At 46.7% G+C, this 18,946-nt stretch overlaps 1 protein-coding gene across 5 annotated transcripts in view; it reads left to right on the forward strand.

The window, feature by feature from the left end:
* MYBL2 (MYB proto-oncogene like 2) overlaps positions 1 to 18,946 on the forward strand; it is a 210,805-nt gene that overhangs the window by 140,918 nt on the left and 50,941 nt on the right. For all 5 annotated transcript variants that reach the window (XM_085619226.1, XM_085619223.1, XM_085619224.1 and 2 more), the window contains one exon: positions 754 to 867. In XM_085619226.1, the coding sequence (XP_085475352.1) occupies positions 754 to 867 (114 nt within the window). The remainder of the gene's footprint in view (positions 1 to 753; positions 868 to 18,946) is intronic.

The raw sequence follows: 18,946 nt of genomic DNA on the forward strand, positions 1-18,946 counted from the left end.
GTATAAGCATATTTGTGCTAATTAGTTGTTACTAAATTGTGCATTTTGGATACTATGTAGGACTTCGTACTCCTGAACTGCCAGTTGTAATGCAGCCTAGTTGGACATGGTGCTTGAGGAGGTGTAAGCAGAAGTAACACATTCCACTTTATTCTGTTATTTAACTTTCTCACTTCATCATAACTTGGAAGGAACCAATAAGCATCGACCAAAATTACAACTTTTACTCACTAGGAAGAAACCTCCATTAAACCATTCCTATATGTTGATAATTCTTTTTCAATCAGTCTTGAAAACAAATCATGCAAGTAATGATTGGATGTAGCCTAAAAATCCGAGGCTTTAAGAAACTTCCACATGCATCACTTTTTCACTCTCCAAGTATAATTGTTGAGCAAAGCAAATGTAATCCTACCTACACCAGAGGCATCTCCTTCTAAATTTGTTAAATCAACAGTTCTTAATACATTTTAATTAACGCATCGACCTGTTCCTCTTTTTTTGCCTTTTTCTTTGTTCCAGAGTTTTTCATGTGCCCATCCTTGTCCATTGTAATCCCCCTTTACAATTTCAACCATGGCACACACCACTAGCTGGGAATATGGTGATTGGGCTGATTTATGGTTCTTTCCATTTTAGTTTGGTAATGGAGTAGTTATAAGCGGTGGAGAATGACATGCTGTTTTATCTTAAAACTAGCTGGGTGTTGCGTAGACCATTCCTAAATGTCCAGTTTTCTCATCCTTTTCTCAGCCTCCAACTCCCCACTTAGAGGAGGACCTGAAGGAGGTGTTACGGAGTGAGGCTGGCATAGAGCTGGTCATTGTGGATGAAGCAAGGATGGGAAATCATAAGCGGAAACAAGCAGTGAGTATTTTGTACACATTCAAGAAATAGTGCATTTATAAAATTGGTTTATATTTTTTTGTATCTTTTTGTTGATACCCTGTTTGGCAACTACTAGATGACATTTGAGACAATTTGACTAGGAATCTGAACTATTCAGCTCCATGAAGGGCCAAATGTCCAAATCGTAGACTCAACAGCTCTCCCTACACTGCTTTTAACCCATTTACTTAGTGTTTTTTTGGTAGCAACTGTGCATCAAACATTTTTGTTCCTTGCACTTCATTGTAAAGAATGTTCTACATTATTATAAAAAACTGTCTTTATGGATGATTGTAAATTCATATTAATACAATGCTACTTTCCCCTAGTAATATTAGTCCACATTTGGCTTCTCTGAACAGAATCGAAAGTTGATCTGCAATTGATATCTTATGAGGTGCAGTTGGCACCCTTTTACCAGTCTCTTATCTGGTGGTCCTGACGGACTTTCATGTGTTGTTAAATTTCCCCAAAAATGACATCAACCATCAGACTACTAATTAACTTTGAAGGCTTCAGACATGCTGAGCTCGCATGCCATAAACTAAGTTTATTATTAGTTTATGGACTCACTCGTTGTAAATTCACCAATCTCTGTGATCTGACCCTCTTCTCAACTAGATCTCTAATATGATTGATTCTGAGGCACTTGATAATCATTTCACGTACTCTAATAGGCCACTGTTTAAAGCATAATTAAAAGCCCATAGATTCTTTGACGCTTTGGGTTTTGATAGAATGTGTTCTGTGAGTGTGCCTTTTTCCAATTGAGCATCTGTTGTGGGTGTCAAATGGTCTGCTTTGACCTATGTAGATTAAGTGCTGAGAGTTACTGATACAGGAGCGTTGAAAAGGAAGGGGATGGGTCCTGTGACCCTCCACCCTAGCTCCTGTGTTAGCTGTCCTTTATTCCTGTTTGGTTTCTCTGCATGAGAGGTGGGACTGGGGTTTAGTTCTTGCAGTGGTTTGCTTATATGGTAGCTGCTGCGCAAGCAGTAAAATTGCTGTGGTATTTGGAATCTTGACTCCATGCTTTATGAGTAAAAGGTTTTGTGCTCTCCCCAGAACTTGTGTGGATGTCAGTTCCTTGTAAGTTCGAGGCATGTGGGCTGCTGAATTCATATCTGTGCATAGATCGCCGCCTAGTGTTGGGTCCGGATGTTTGCACGTTGTTGTCCTGGAAGAGTCTTCGAAGTATCCTTGGATAGGTGACTCCTCCCCTGGACTACAGTGCGCATGGGCATCCTCTCCATCCTCAGATTGTTTTTTTCCGCCATTGGGTTCGGATGTGCTATCTTAGCTCAAGTTAGGAAAATATTTTTTCGAGGCCAAAAGGCCTTTAGTTTGCGTCGGTACTGTTTATCGATCGGGTTTCGATACAATCCTGTTAGTTTACTAACTTTCAGCACCGACTTTTTTCGCATTTACCTGTCCATCGACTACTTCGACGATGGAATCGAGGACGCCATTCAAAAGGTGTCCGGTATGCAATGCGAAGTACCCACACATCGACGTCCATCCGGTGTGCAACAAATGCCTTTCGCCGGACCACGACGAATCGACATGCATGGCCTGTGCCCGGTTCCGTTCCAAGAAGACTCTGCGGAATCGACGAGCGGCGAGACTCGAGGCGCAGCACGCGGCACCGGCCCCGACCGACATCTTCGACGAGGCCGAAGACGTCGAGGAATTAGAAGTCTTGCCCTCCACTCCCGCTTCCGAACACGAACCCGGATCGGACGAGGTAGACGAGTCACTCTTCCACAGAGGTGAAGACGACACCGAGGTAGGAGACGACGAGGAGGCCTTAGGGGCCGAAGAGAGTAGCTCCAATGATGAACAAGGCCTACCAGTTCAAACCGTTCCAACACCAGTGCCACAGCCTATGGCTCCGGTCGAGGGATCGCCTTCGGGCCTTACCCGAGACCCATCCCGCAGTTCTTCGGCCCCGCCCTCGGGCCCGGCCTCGGACGTTCAGCGGCAGCCATTACTACATAAACAGGCTGGTTTCCCTACCACAAAACCGAAACCGAAAGCTGCTCCGGTTCCACCGAAACCGAAACTGAAAGTGGCGCTGGTCGGATCGAGGCCTTCGACGCCAGCGCACCGCGTCGGCACCGACCGCACCAAGAGGGACTTCGGTGCCGAACTTGAAGCGGGCGACGTTGGAGTCGACAAACGGAAAAAAGCCATCGACACCGACAAACCTGCTCGGCTACCGGCACTAACGACACCAAGGGCCGTACCGCCTGCTGTGTCTCGCATCGCTCCCTCGACGACACCTAAGCCTCAGGTATCGAAGACTTCGACGGTGATCTCTGCACCTCGACTCGATGAACCGCCGGCGCCGAAAAAATCCACGGCCGCCTCTACGAGCCTGGCCGGTGCCAAAGCCTCGAAGGCGCCCCAAGTACGACCTGGTGCGACGCAAGGCAGCAAAACCACAGCTGTCCTCCAGGACACGTCGGGTTCCGGTTCGATCGGAGCACCAGCAGCCTCTTCGGTGCCGGCCAACATTACCTTCGGCTTGCCTCCGTCGACAATCCCCAAAATGTTCCAACTCAGGACACGGGTCGCCCAACCTACGGTCACACCTGCTGAGACGTCTCCGGCACATATCATCGACGCCGACACTGGCAGGATGATTCTCCACGACCGAAGGATAACTTCGGAGCCGCCATTGGACCCTTTCAGGATCCCACTAAAAAGGAAGTTGCCTGCAGAATCGGAACCTCTCCTTTATGAACCCTTCCATTCATCCTACCAGGATCCACAACGGTTCTCCCCCACACGCTCCGATACAGATGCGTTAGAGGACTACATGGATGACCAAGTCCCCTACCATGTAGACACGGACCCTGATGACCAGCAGGACCCTGATCAAACTTGGGGCGACCCTGCAGACCCCAGTGCACCTCTCGATGCACAGGACCAACAACTCTATGGGGCAAAAACATCTCCTACGGAGGATACTGCGGCGTTCAACGCTCTTATCGAACGTGCTGCAAATAACCATGGGGTACAGCTTCACTCTGATACCATCGAAGATGACTTTCTAATGGACACCTTTGCATCCTCAGAAAGACATGTAAAGACTCTGCCAATGTTGAAGGGGGTCCTCAAACCAGCCAAGGACATTTTCAAAGAACCCACCAGGGCACGAGTGATAAACCCCAGGATTGATAAAAAATACAGATCAGCACCTGGGGATCCTACTTACATCAGAGGACAATTACCACTCGACTCCATCGTCGTAGCGAATGCACGCAAGAGGGCACACTCGCAAACGACAGGTGACGCTCCTCCCCCGGACAAAGAGTCCAAGGTGTTAGAAACCTCTGGCAAGCGAGTTGCCGCCCAAGCTGCCAACATATGGCGCATAGCCAACACTCAAGCGCTCCTTGCCCGCTATGATAGAGCGCACTATGACACACTGGAGCAAATATTACAACATCTCCCTGACCAGTTCAAGGAAGGCGCAGAGATGCTCATCAGAGAAGGACAGCTACTAACGAACGCTTCCATCAAATGCGCACTAGATGCTGCAGACACGGCTGCCAGAGCCATAAACACGAGCGTCATGTTGCGACGACATGCCTGGCTACGGATCTCAGGATTCAAGCCTGAGGTACAAAACAATATCCTGAACCAGCCCGTCAACCCCGACTATTTATTCGGGCCAGAGGTTGACACCACCCTCAAAGATAAAAAAGGACACGGACACCGCAAAGTCCATGGGCGCCCTACAAACTCAGTCCTTTCGGAGCGGCTCCTTTCGTCGCCCCGGTCACAAGGGAGCAGGTAGAGGACAGGGGTCACAACAAACATATAACAAAGGCAATACACAGACCACCTATGATAAAAACACCCGGGGTGGATATCGTGGCTCCAGCACGAAGGGCAGAGGACGCGGCTACGGCAACACCAGGTCCTCCCCCAAGAACAAGCAGTGACGCCCTCTCCCTTCCTCCCGACCACATAACACCTGTCGGGGGAAGGCTACAAAGGTTCCTGTCCACGTGGAATTCCATCACCACGGACAGGTGGGTCAAAGATATTGTAAAATACGGTTACTGTCTGGAGTTAACCTCCACTCCACCCACAATACCACCAAGAAGCCGTCCTATGTCCTCAGAGCACTTAACGCTCTTACAGCAAGAAGTGCAAAGTATGCTTCTAAAAGGCGCTATAGAGGTCGTACCCATCCACGAGCAGGGTGCGGGAGTGTACTCCCTCTACTTCTTAATTCCAAAAAAGGACGGGTCGCTCAGACCTATATTAGACCTGAGACCCCTGAACCAGTACATTCTTTCAGAGCACTTTCACATGCTCACTCTACAGCAAGTCCTTCCGCTCCTCAAGCAGGGAGACTTCCTAGCCACACTGGACCTCAAGGATGCGTACTTTCACATACCCATCCACCCCTCACACAAAAAATACCTCAGGTTCACTGTTCAGGGGCAGCACTATCAGTTCAAAGTCCTTCCCTTCGGCGTGACAACAGCGCCCAGGGTTTTCACGAAGTGCTTAGCTACGGTGGCAGCACATCTACGGAGGCAGCATATACACGTCTACCCCTACCTAGACGACTGGCTCGTTCAAGCGAAGTCAGCCCAGCAATGTGCAAGCCACATGTCCCGCACCATTCACCTTCTTCACAGTCTGGGATTCTCACTAAATTATCCAAAGTCCCATCTCCAGCCCGCACACGTACAACAGTACCTAGGTGTGACTATAGACACTCTGGCGGCCACAGCTCAGCCAAATTTAGTGAGGATCAACAGCATACAACTGCTGATCTCCAAATTCAAACCCAATCACTCACTTCCAGCGCGAGTGTTTATGCAGTTGATAGGCATGATGGCCTCCTGCATCTTCATAGTCCCGCACGCGAGATTACATATGCGCCCACTTCAGGAGTGCCTAGCACGTCAGTGGAATCAGGCTCAAGGACAGTTAAAGGACCTAGTGTTGGTGAGCGGTCGGACATACAACTCTCTGCATTGGTGGAATCCACAAAACCTTTGCAAGGGCCGACCATTCCAAGAGCCTGTCCCACAGATAGTACTGACAGCGGACGCGTCTCTCCAGGGATGGGGAGCTCATGTACTCCACTACACAGTGCAAGGACTATGGACAACACAACAAAAGAAGTTGCACATCAACCTTCTGGAATTGATGGCAATCTTCCTAGCCATGAAGGCATTCAAAGTACATCTATGCAACAAGGTTGTGTTGATCCGGACGGACAACATGACCGCAATGTACTACATACAGAAACAGGGAGGAACACACTCTCCACAGTTCTCATCTGGCTCAGAGCATGTGGAAGTGGGCCATTCAAAGGAACATGTTCCTCATGGCGGAACACCTCCCTGGCAAGGACAACCAGATGGCGGATCTGCTCAGCAGACACAGCCACCAGATGCACGAGTGGGAGTTACACCCATCAGTACTCCAACCGTACTTCCAGCAGTGGGGTCATCCGGAGATAGACCTATTCGCGACAAGCGAAAACGCAAAATGCCAAAGCTTCGCCGCCAGATTCCCACATCCGCAGTCGCAGGGCAATGCGATATGGATGAACTGGTCCGGCAGATTTGCGTACGCTTTTCCCCCAGCGCCATTGATACCGCTAGTGGCCCGCAAACTCCGACAACACTCCCTGACACTCGTCCTAGTTGCTCCCACGTGGGCACGCCAGCCGTGGTACACCACCTTCCTCGAACTTTCCGTGGTGCCGCATCAAAGGCTGCGGATCAAACCCGCGCATTTGACGCAGAACCATGGAGAGGTTCAGCACCCAGATCCGCAACAGCTGAATCTGGCGATCTGGCTCCTGAAGTCCTAGAGTTTGGCTATCTCAACCTGCCACCTGACTGTATGGACATCATCAAGGAGGCCAGGAGACCCACTACCAGAGCTTGCTATGCAGCCAAATGGAAAAGGTTCGTCATTTACTGCGGTAATAATGACATCAACCCGCTGGACGCATCCATCCAAAACATCATCTGTTATCTCTTACACCTATATCGATGCAATCTGGCGTACACCTCTATACGTGTCCATTTGACCGCAATCTCAGCCTATCTGCAAACCAGGCAGCACCTCTCTCTATTCAGAGTGCCTGCCATCAAAGCATTCTTGGAAGGACTCAAACGAGTCACTCCACCAAGCCACCCACCGGCTCCAATGTGGAACCTCAACTTGGTCCTCACACGCCTGATGGGTCCACCCTTTGAACCTCTACACTCATGCGAGATCCAATTCCTTACCTGGAAAGTGGCCTTCCTTGTAGCGATCACTTCCCTAAGAAGAGTTAGTGAACTCCAGGCACTAACCGTTCAAGAGCCGTTTATACAGGTTCACACCAACAGGGTCGTACTACGTACCAACCCCAAATTCATGCCCAAAGTAATATCGCAGTTCCACATGAATCAGACTATTGAACTGCCAGTTTTCTTCCAAAACCCACAAACTGTTGCAGAAAGGGCACTACATACACTAGATGTACGGAGGGCCCTCATGTACTACATCGATAGGACTAAACCCTTCAGGAAGACAAAACAACTGTTCGTTGCCTTTGCCCCACACCACAAAGGTAACGCCATCTCCAAAGCAGGGATAGCCAGATGGATAGTTAAGTGTATTCAAATCTGTTATCAAAAAGCAAAACGCACATTAACTATTCCACCACGAGCCCACTCAACACGTAAGTTGGGGGCTTCCATGGCCTTCCTAGGAAATATTCCCCTGCATGATATATGCAGAGCAGCCACATGGTCCACTACACACATATTTACAAAACACTACTGCGTGGATGTGCAGTCAAAACAGCAGGCAGCTGTAGGACAGGCTGTTCTCAAAACACTTTTTCAGACCGCTGCAGCTGGCACGGGTAGCCGCCGCCAATAGAGGGCACTGCTATGTATTCTATGCACAGATATGAATTCAGCAGCCCACATGCCTCGAACTGAATATGCTACTTACCAGTATGCATCTGTTCTTGGCATGTAGGGCTGCTGACATTCATATCGCCCTCCCTCCTCCCCGGCGCCTGTCGCAGCTGCAGCTCTCAGAATTACTGCAAGCATGGTCATCACTTTCTGTATCTACTCCATCACTGCCACAATGGCGAAAAACAATCTGAGGATGGAGAGGATGCCCATGCGCACTGTAGTCCAGGGGAGGAGTCACCTATCCAAGGATACTTCGAAGACTCTTCCAGGACAACAACGTGCAAACATCCGGACCCAACACTAGGCGGCGATCTATGCACAGATATGAATGTCAGCAGCCCTACATGCCAAGAACAGATGCATACTGGTAAGTAGCATATTCATTATCAACCTACTCACTTTGTGTGGGAGGGGGCTGGGGCTCAGAGAGTAATCTGGTATCCAGGTCTATTTGGCGGTATGTACGATCTACAGAATGCTTATAGAGCATGCTTTCCCTTCATAAAGGTAAAACATTTCCCTTCAGCCTCTTACAAGTATTGATGTCTAGGACAGCTTTTCTTCACTGCCGCAAAGCCTGTATTTTAATTTGTCTTGATGAATTTCTGTCCAGAGCTGCTGCATGGGAAGTAACTACCACAGTACTGAACTTGCTGCACTGACCTATTCTTCTGGGTATGACGAGCCTCTCGAAATACACCTGCTTAGCCTGAAAATTCAATTTATATGGACCATTTTCAGTGGTTTTCCATAGTTTAGATCAATCTCCTGTTTAGGATTCAAAAGTGTCATTTTTTTTTTTTTAAATCTTTATTGATATTTTCACAATTAAATCCAAATCCAATTAAACAGAAGAAGTTCCAGAATATATCCCCCACCCACGACAGAAGTTATAATCAAAATGTCAGATATTTACATTAGTTTATACAAAAAGGATAAAGAGAACAAAAAGAAAAGAAGAATACAGAGCAGAATGAACAACAGACAGAAAATTCATTATTATTCATTCAGAAAGGTGCAATTCATCAAGGGAGTCCAAATGGCTAAACCTTTAGTTTTCAATTTACAACCTTTTCTGGCATAAACAGCCTTTTCAGATCTGTATATTGATTAAAAAAAAAAACCTTCCTAGCCACTGTTGGCCAGTTGGAGGAATAGGGTCAAACCAATGAGTGGCTAAACACAGCCTAAAGACTGTAAGGGCAATAAATAAAAAAGTGTGATTTAGATTCCGAGAGAGAGGGTCTCCTATCCCTAATACAATTAATTGAGGGTTAAGATCAATTTCCATGGCTAGCATACTCGCTAAGAGACCTTGAACACTACTTTTCAAGGAATCCAATACAGGGCATGTCGCAAACACATGGACAATGTCTGCTGCTGGATATTGGCAGTGTGGGCAAGTAGACGCAGCTACTCTGCCCCATCTGGCAATCTTGGCAGGTGTTATATACAAATTAAACCACGTTTTAAAACATTGGAGTTGTAAATTAGTTGCCATAAAAGATGTCTGCGCCATATGTAATGAATCCTCGACCTCCCTGGGATCGGTTCCTAACAAGTTTTGCCACCGGTCTATATGTTTAATCAAATCATCGGGCATTAAATCAATCAGCATTTTGTATAGCCTCCCCAACGTACTTGAGTCTTTAAATAGTACCTCCATTACCTGTACCTTGTAAAAAGCGGAGGTTCCCCCAAGTTGTTTTCTTAAATCTCTTAATTGGAGGTATTTAAAAAAATTGCCAATTATCTAACCCAAACTTAACCATTATGGTATCAAACAATAATAAATCAGACCCATTTGTAAGATCTCCAATTGTTCGTATTCCTTTATCATACCATTGCTTCATATACCCATCATTAAATATATAGGGAAGAAGATTATTTCTATATAAGGGGGTATATGCATTGAAGCATCCAAGCCCCAGCTTCTTACGAACCGAGGTCCAGACCTTAAATGCACAAATTAGAGTTTTAAACTTCACCCGTTTGTAATAATTAAAATCAATGTGTCGCAAAAGACACCCCTAAGCTTCAGTTCCCAGAATCATTTTGAAAATAGAAACAGAGAAGCTATCCCTTGTTAAGTCATTTTTTTTCATTAAGCAATATCTCCATATTCTGTAACAGCGCTGCCCAGTGATATAATTGGAGATTAGGTACTGCCCACCCTCCTCTATCCCTAGGTAGAGTTAATAATCTAAATGCTCTGCGGGGGTAGCAATTTGCCCAAATAAATCTAGACAAAAGTTGATTCATCGACTTAAACCAGGTATTATTGATAGACAAAGGTATGGCCCTTAAAAAGTATAGGATCTTTGGGGAAAAAAATAATTTAAATAATATTACATCTACCCACCATTGTGATCTTTAAATTCTCTAGACGAGCGAATTCAGTTTTAAATTTAACAGTTAAGGGCTTTAGGTTATTATCCACAATTTTTTAGATATCTGCAGTGATTTCTATCCCCAAATAAACCGCTTTTTGAACCACACGTGTATCGTTTAACTGAAGCCCATTACCAGTCAGAATCTGAGTTTTGCTTTGATTCAATCTATAGCCAGAAAGTTTCCCAAAGAGATTGGTTTCTTTCTCAATTGCCTTTATGGCCATCACAGAATTTGGAGTAATTATGGCAAGATCATCGGCGTAAGCCAATATTTTCGTGCTCCCACCGATATTCTGCATTCCAACAATCAAATTATTGGCTCCTATCTTTCTAATCAATGGGTCTGTGTAAAATGCGAACAATAAGGTTGAACAGGGACACCCCTGCCGTGTCACTCCTACTAATAAGGATTGGTTCCGACATCTCCCCGATAATAGAAATACGGGCCATGGGGCTACGATACATTGATCTTAAAGCTGTAATATATATCTCCCCTATTCCTCTATCCTTTAATGTTGCCCATAAAAAAAGGCCAGGAGACCCTATTGAACGCTTTTTCCGCATCAAGCAGAATAAGTCCGATAGGGTCTCCTGTAATGCCTGCAGCATCAAACAGAGTAATGACCTGCTGGATATGCTCTATTGTACTTCGTCCGGGTACAAACCCATGTTGTGTTGGTGAAACTTATCTCTTTATTATGGCTGCCAAGCGAACTGCCAATATCTTGGCATATATTTTGATATCACTATTTATTAAAGTAATAGGCCGATATGACCCCATTTCATTAGGTGGTTTTCCTTTTTTGGGGAATATAACTATATTGGCAGTTTCCCAAGAGTTTGGAACCCCCAGGCCATTCTGGGCATTCAAAAACACTTGCTTCATCATTTCTGATAATGATGGAGCGAAAATTGTATAGAACTGTACAGGTATAGCATCTGGTCCAGCTGCCTTACAACTGGCCAGTGAGCTAATGGCACCCTGAGTTTCTTCAGTTGTTATAGGAGATTCTAGGGCTATTTGATCTTCTTGGGTTAGTTTCTCCATGGCGATTTCATCCAGATATTTTACCGTTGCTTCCTCAGTTATTACTATCCTCACGATAAAGTTTGGTAATAACCATGAAAAGCAGCACGGATTTCTCTGGGTTCGGTGGCCGGCCCTTTTCCCGGGTTTTCTATTAGTAAGATGTTTCTCTGGGTTGTACGTTGTCGCGCGCGCGCATCGCCAATACATGGCCCACTTTTTCCCCACATTCAAATAAACTTGAACGTCAACCAGTATATTTCCCTGCTGCTTTAATTGCTGATGTTTCTGTGATAGCAGATTTAGTGATGGTAACCCTATTTTGAGCCTGTTCTATTCCTTGATTACTAGTAACAGCTTGAATCAATTGAGTTTCAGCTATAGTCAGTTTTTGATATTGATCTCGTAAAAGTTTTTTCTCTTTTGATTGTGCTGCCCACCCATAACTAGGTGTTTCCCCTCTAATCCCAGCTTTAAATGTGTCCCAGATTATCTCGACCAACGCACTTCCTCTATTCTCTTCTAAAAATCGACGAATCCACTCCCTCATATGTTGCAGATATTCATCTTCGTATAATAGTGCTCTCTTAAATGTCCAGCAAGAAGTGGGGGGTCTTCTTGGCTGCACCAAGATCTCTAAAACTAGTGAGTTGTGATCATAGATTACCCGTGGGTACTTCTGTATATTGGATTTTGTTAATAGTTCTTGAGATACAAAGAAGTAATCAAGCCTGGCATGAGTCTAATGTGGGGCAGAGAAAAAAGTATATCCCACATCCTGAGTATTAAGCTTAGACCATATATCTGAAAGGCCATGGATCTTACCGAGATTAGAAATTGCTTTAAAAACTTTAGGTTTACATCCAGTGTACGAGCTTCCACCAATTGCCCCAATTCGATCACATAAGTTTATATTAGCATCCCCACAGATGATAACTGGGAGAGGCCAACCCAATAATTCAATGCTTAACCAATCAAATAAGGTTGGATCGTCTTTTACCGATCCATATATAGAACATAAAGTTAAAGCATAGCCCTCAATAAGACATTGAGTAATAACCCATCTGCCATATGGATCGGATTTAGAGCGTAAAAACCTTAGGCCTAGATTCTTCTTTGCCATGATTGCTACCCCTCTAGTGCGAGTCCCTTGTGTGGTAGCAGAAACTAAATGATACCCTTCTAGTTCATTGATCTTAGTTCTACTAGCCTCAATGTGGGTCTCTTGGAGACCAATTATATCTGCTTTCAAGTATTGTACTTCTATGTTAATCCTACGTTTTTTCAAAGGATTATTCAAGCCACAAATATTGATTGAGGCAATCCTTAATTTATTTAGCACCATTCAAAAAAGAAAAAAACAGATAAATAGCCTATCCATTCTGCTCCTCTTCCCATTTATTATCGTAAAAAATATGAAAACTACTAATTCTGACATCTTCAACACCACACACAAGTGCCCCCCCCCTTTGTGTCCCCAGCCCTTCTAATCCAAGGCAAAAAAGAATCCTCCTGCATGAGGTTACTTCCCCTGCCGCCCATCCAGTTGGTCCCTTCAGGGAGGGACCAAAAACAAAATAGAAATTTAAAAAAAAAGAAACCTCCCCACCCCCTCCAAAGAACCCCAACCACAGTGCTAGACACCTCAAACATTTTTACTGAAGCTATTCCATCCCATAAAGAAGCCCATTACTAGAAAAAAGAAAGGAAAGGAGATCTTTATGTCTAGTCAAAGGACTCGTAGTTATCCGTTAATCGTTCCTTGCTCCACTACCCCTCAGGTCCCGTAGAGACTTTTGTGCCGGCGATGTCATTCAAATAATCTTGAGCTTGGATTTCCGAGGTGAATATTCGTGTGGTGCCCTTGTAAATTTTGAGTCTTGCTGGGCTGAGTAAAAAGGCCTCTGCTCCTGTTTTTTGGAAAGGAGAGATTAATTGGCCGAGCCTCCACCTTCTCTCTACGGTAATATGGCAGAAGTCTGGTTTTACAAAAAAGGAAAAACCTTCCGCCGATGGTCTTGATTCAGGCCTAGCTTTATCAGACACTTCCTGGCGCAGTAAAAAGTTGCCAAAAAAGATTAATATGGCTCTTGGTTTATCGTTCGAGTTATTGGAGTCCCATTTCTTTTTAAGCGTGAGAGGGAAACAATGGACCCGCTGAATTTCTTTCTCCCAATCCCACTGTCCGAGCTCGGGAAAGCCCTCTTTCATAACACGTAAGACAAAGCCTCTGATGTCATTTCCCTCAGCGTATTCAGGAATACCGAGAAGTCTTAAATTGTTGCGACGCTGGCGATTTTCAAAATCTTCAAGTTTCCACATAACGTCAGTCATTTGTGATTCGTTTGAGGAAATTTGCCGAGTTGAGATTTCTACGCCAGTTTCTAGTGCCACCACTCGTTCTTCCAAAGCAGTTGTTCTCTTTGAAGTCTCGGTACATTATTTACTGACTTTACGTACTGCACCCAGTAGTTTTTTTTTGTTGCAAGATGAGCATGTTTATGTTCTAATCTTGCCTCGCCTTGTATTTGTTTTAGGGTAGCATAAATCAAAGGCATTGAAGGGGGAGACTCGTTTGCATTATCAAGTTTTTCAATTGATTTTGTAATCCCAGTGCCATTGTCATATTTATTAGATCCTCCTTTTTCGCCCATTATCTCAGTAGTTGAGTAATCCCATTTAAGCTGGCTATGGTCGGATCCTGATTGACCAGACTCATGAATTGTTCCGCCATTTTTTTTTTTTTTTTTTTTCCCCCTTCGTTTAGTTAAAGAAGGGAGTAGTTTGTGTGTGCTGGGATTAGATAGAGGGCTATCAGTCAGTCCCTGAGTTGTCAAGTTCCGATATGTCACTCATATTAGTTAATTCTGAATCCTCATTAAGAGAAAATACATTTTCTCCGTATTCTGGTGTGTGTAAACACTCCTCTAATGTAGCAATTGGCAGTAACTTAGAGGGTATGGCTAAATTGTCTGTCATGTGCAACGCACCATCCATAGTTCCAGGTTTATTCACATCTTTGTCTTTATTGGCAGAGTCATTCATCCCCGTATTAACTAAGGCTTCAGAGTCTCCCAAATCTACCTGTGTTGATTCGGGGTCAGTTAGTTCCACCACAATAGTGAGATTATCATTGATAGCACTGTTAATACTCGGTGTCCTCTCTCTCCGTAATTTTTTTCTAACGTCTCAACATCTCCTGGTTGCCCTTTAGGAAGTGCTGGATTTGTCTCCTTCCCAGCACTCTTCGATTTGATGGATGGTTTTCTCAATCCTGAAACAATCCCGGGAATTACCCGTTGTTTGGTGGCACCGGCATTAGCACCAGGTATTTACCGCTTCCGCATCTTGGACCCCAGCGTTTCCCCATTGTTTGATCTGGCCGCGGGAGCGGCATCCCCTGTTTTTGCTCCATTCAGTGTTTTCCTCGGAGCAGCACACCCGGCTGCCGTCTCTGCTGCACTGCTGATCGCGGCGGTTTTCTCAAGTTTGTCTCCGTCTGGGCTGTTTGGGGGGCACACTGCTTCCCTCGTCAGCTGGTCCCACTTCAACAAGCGCTGCCGCCGTAAACACCCTCGGAGCCGCCTTTAGCAGCCTGCCGGTAAGCGACCAAGTAAGACAGGAAAAGTTTCGCAATTTCGATTTCCCAGTCAAGTCGCGTCACTGCACCACCAACAAGAGGACCCAGCATACGTTATCCATCAAACTGGGGATTTGTTTGGTGGAGGATTTAAACCATTGTAAAAATGCTGGACAAGCGGCGCCCGCAGCACTCAAACAGTCTCCATCTTGCCTTCATCCCCCACATCCAAGGTTTCATCTTTTAATACATAATCTTTGCAAGCCTCTTGTGGCTAGTTAGCTGTTGACTGGCCACAATGGAGAGTGCTTTCAGCATGGCATTAAGAAAACCTACTAGTGTGTGTGCTTGAACAAAAATGTTTTACTTAAAATATGGAAAGGGTGTACGGCATGGGCTTTTATTGTCCATGTCCCTTTTATCCATCTAAATTCAAAAGTATTGTCCAAGAAAGCTTCTACCGCTGAGAGATCTCTTGTGTGTATAGACCGATTTGAGTGTCTTGAAGAGAAACTGATATAGAAGTAGTATGACCTGTTATAAGCTAACACACAGGTCTTATACTCCATTAGACAAAGCAAAGTGTTTCTAGAGCTAGATTTATCAACTGTTAAGGTATATTTAGTATTCTGATGGATACATCTGCCAGTGGATTCTTCACCTTGTGAATATCCCTTGCGCCAGCAACATTCGGAAACTTTTGTAGCAGTCCAAGCCGATGAGGCCGAAGACGACGTCACAGAGACACGGCTCCGCTCGCCACTCCGCTGACGTCACCGGCTCCATAAGAGGACCTCGTCGGCGTGATGACGTCAGTTCCCTTTTTTCCGCGCCGTCGAAGCCAACGGATTTCGGGAATCGCTGTTGTTAGCGTCGTTGATACTTTGTGTATTTTCATTGCTGTTTTCTGTCTTCTTTGAAGATGTCATCGAGGAAGTCTGGATTTAAGCCTTGCCGGGATTTGGCAAGCATATGTCCATCACTGACCCACATGAGGACTGTGTGTGGTGTTTATCCTCGGACCACGATGTGGATGGTTGTACCAGCTGCCGTAAAATGAGCTCAAAGGCTTTGAAAGAACGGGAGGCAAAACTTTTTATTGCCAGGATGAAGGAGAAGAGAGGGAGGAGGAAAACAAGATCGAGGTCTCGATCGAAGTCGAGGTCGGCTTCGAGGTCGACGTCGGGGCATGCTTCGAGAGCTAAGAAGCACAAGAAAAAGAAGGCATTCCTCTCGGCGTCATTCTGACAAGAGTACGGCGTCGAAGTCACCTGATCGGCGTCGAAGGGACTCCGTCTCTCCTTCTCCTGTGCCGGGTTCACCAGCTGGTCCTTCATCTCCAGTGGTCCCTTTGTCTCCGGCTTCGCCAGTTCCGGTCCGGACTCCGACGCCGGTCTCATCCCCGGCTCCGGCTCCATCTCCGGCCCCGGAAGAGCTTCAAGTCCCGGGTGAGCCTGCGACGCCGTTGAATCCACCGTCGGTGCCGGTTGGCCCGAGTCCGGTGGGGCCTGACCAGTATCCTGCCTTTCCTGGGCCAGGTCAGGATCCTTCGCATTATTTAAATGCGATGTATGGGGTATTTGCTCGTGCCATGTATGCCCCTGGTGCACCTACGGGTCCGATGGGTCCTTTGGCCTTTAACTTGGGAGTGCCGCAGGTGTATCCTCAGGCTCCTTTCTACTCATTTTATCCGGCGACGCCGTCTTGGAATCCTCCGGCTCCGAGAACGTCGACGCCGCTTCCATCCTCGCCGGCTCCGGCTCGACCTCGTTCGACGCCGAAGGCTCCGCTGGATCCACGTTCGACGCCGATGGCTCCACTGGCACCGGCGCCGTCGGAGTCGATTACGGCGCCGCCGACGCAGAGGATTCGAATTCGCTCCAGGAGGGAGACTCAGAGGATTATTGAGGAGCAGAGATACCTTCAAGAGGAGGCGGAGGATGGAGAATTGGTAGAGTCGGATGAGGCTTTTGACGAGCTTAAGGAAGCTAGTTGCTTGGACCTTTCTCCTGAGTGGGAGATTACTCCGCCATCTGATGAGCCACCCAAGGATGTCGCACCCTACCATGCAGTCATAAGGAGAGCTGCGGAGTTGCTTGATCTCCAGCTTCCAACAACGGAGTTTAAGTCAAACATCTTGACTGAAGTCTTGCATTCTCCCACAGCGGTGTCAGAGCCTTTGCTTCCATTTAATGAGGCCATTGTGGAGCCTGTATTGGAGGTGTGGCGCAAACCATTTTCTGCTCCTGCGGTTTCAAAGATGATCGCAAGGAGATACAGAGTGGCCCCAGGAGATCCTGAATTTTTGTCGTCCCATCCGTCACCGGAGAGTCTGGTGATTCAAGCGGCTTGTTCTGGGAAGTCTAAAGGTGCTTTTCCACAGGTCCCTGGGGACAGAGAGGCAAAAAGGCTGGATCAATCGGCAAAGAAGGTGTTTTCATCAGCCAGCATGGCTTTGAAGTCGACTAACGCCACATGTCTCTTGGGACGCTATGTTCACGCACTGATGGACTCGGCTAAGAAACTGGCGCCGAAATTGCCTGAGGACGATAGATCTGGTTTTAATGACATCTTGGCTGATGCTCAGGCGGCTGCGCGGCAGGTGATTCAGAGTGGTCTGGACACTGCTGATTCTGTGGCAAGAGTCATGGGGTCGGCTGTTGCGACCAGGAGGAGTGCTTGGTTGAGAACATCTGAGTTTTCTCAAGATGTACAGTCGACTCTACTGGATCTACCGTTTGATGGGTCTGGCCTATTTGGGGAAAAAGGCAGATGCTGCTCTGGAAAGATTCAAGGAGAGCAAGGCAACTGCTAAATCTTTGGGACTCCAGTCTCAGTCGAGAGGGTCTTTTAAGAGGTACAGGGGTTTTGGAAGATCATCCTTTCGTACCTATAGACAGACTCAGCAGCAGCAGCAAAGTTCCTCGTCCAGAGGTTACAGAGGAAGAATCAGGGGTCGCACACGTGCCTCTCGTCAGCTCTCCTCCTCCTCTTCCTCTTCCTCAGCCCCTCCCACCACCGCAAAACAGCCCTAGATCCGACATTCCGGATCATGTTGGTCCTGTGGGGGGCCGGCTTACCCATTTTCTACAAGATTGGGAATCTGTAACTACAGATCTCTGGGTTCTAGATCTTGTAGAAAATGGGTACGCCCTTCCCTTTCGGGAATTCCCTCCAAATTACCCTCCTTGCCAAGGGGTTTGTTCGGAGGACCACCGTCTTCTCCTGCAGGAGGAAGTCCTGAAGTTGTTTCAGAAAGGCGCGATAGAGGTGGTCCCGGAGCAGGAGAGGGGTCAGGGATGCTACTCCCGGTATTTCCTGATCCCGAAAAAGGACGGCAGATTGCGTCCGATATTAGACCTCAGAATCCTGAACTTTTACCTGAAACAGAAAAAGTTCAAGATGCTCACCCTTGCTCAGGTTCTTCAGGCGCTGAATCAGGAGGACTGGATGGTGTCACTCGACTTGCAGGATGCGTATTTTCACATCCCCATTCTGAAGTCGCACAGGAAGTATCTCCGTTTCACGGTAGGGTCGCAACATTATCAGTTTGCGGTCCTCCCGTTTGGTCTTACTTCGGCACCTCGAGTCTTCACGAAGGTGATGGCAGTGGTGGCAGCCCATCTCAGAAGATCGGGAATTTCGGTTTTCCCTTATTTGGACGACTGGCTGATCAAGGCGGAGTCGTCGGAGAAGGTGCTGTGTCATCTGCAGGATACAACTCGGCTGTTGTACAGATTGGGTTTTTCGATCAACGTGCCCAAATCTCACCTGGTGCCCTCTCAGCGCAACCTGTTCATAGGTGCGGTACTGGACACTACTGTGTGTCGAGCATGCCCTCCTCCTCAAAGGATTCTCGACATACAGGAAATGATTCCTTTGTTTTACAGCGGAGCGGTTGTTCCAGTTCTGAAGGTCCTTCGCCTGCTCTGTCTGTTCGCCTCCTGCATACTGTTGGTCAACCATGCACGCTGGCACATGAGGGCGCTCCAGTGGTGCCTCCGCAAGCAGTGGTATCAGCACAAGGGAGATCTCAGGGAGTCTGTGAGGATCTCCAGAGAAGCTGCAGCGGATCTATTTTGGTGGAGGGCAATCTGTC

This window comes from Triturus cristatus, chromosome 7, assembly GCF_964204655.1.
Source record: "Triturus cristatus chromosome 7, aTriCri1.1, whole genome shotgun sequence".
NCBI classification, from domain to species: Eukaryota; Metazoa; Chordata; class Amphibia; order Caudata; family Salamandridae; genus Triturus; species Triturus cristatus.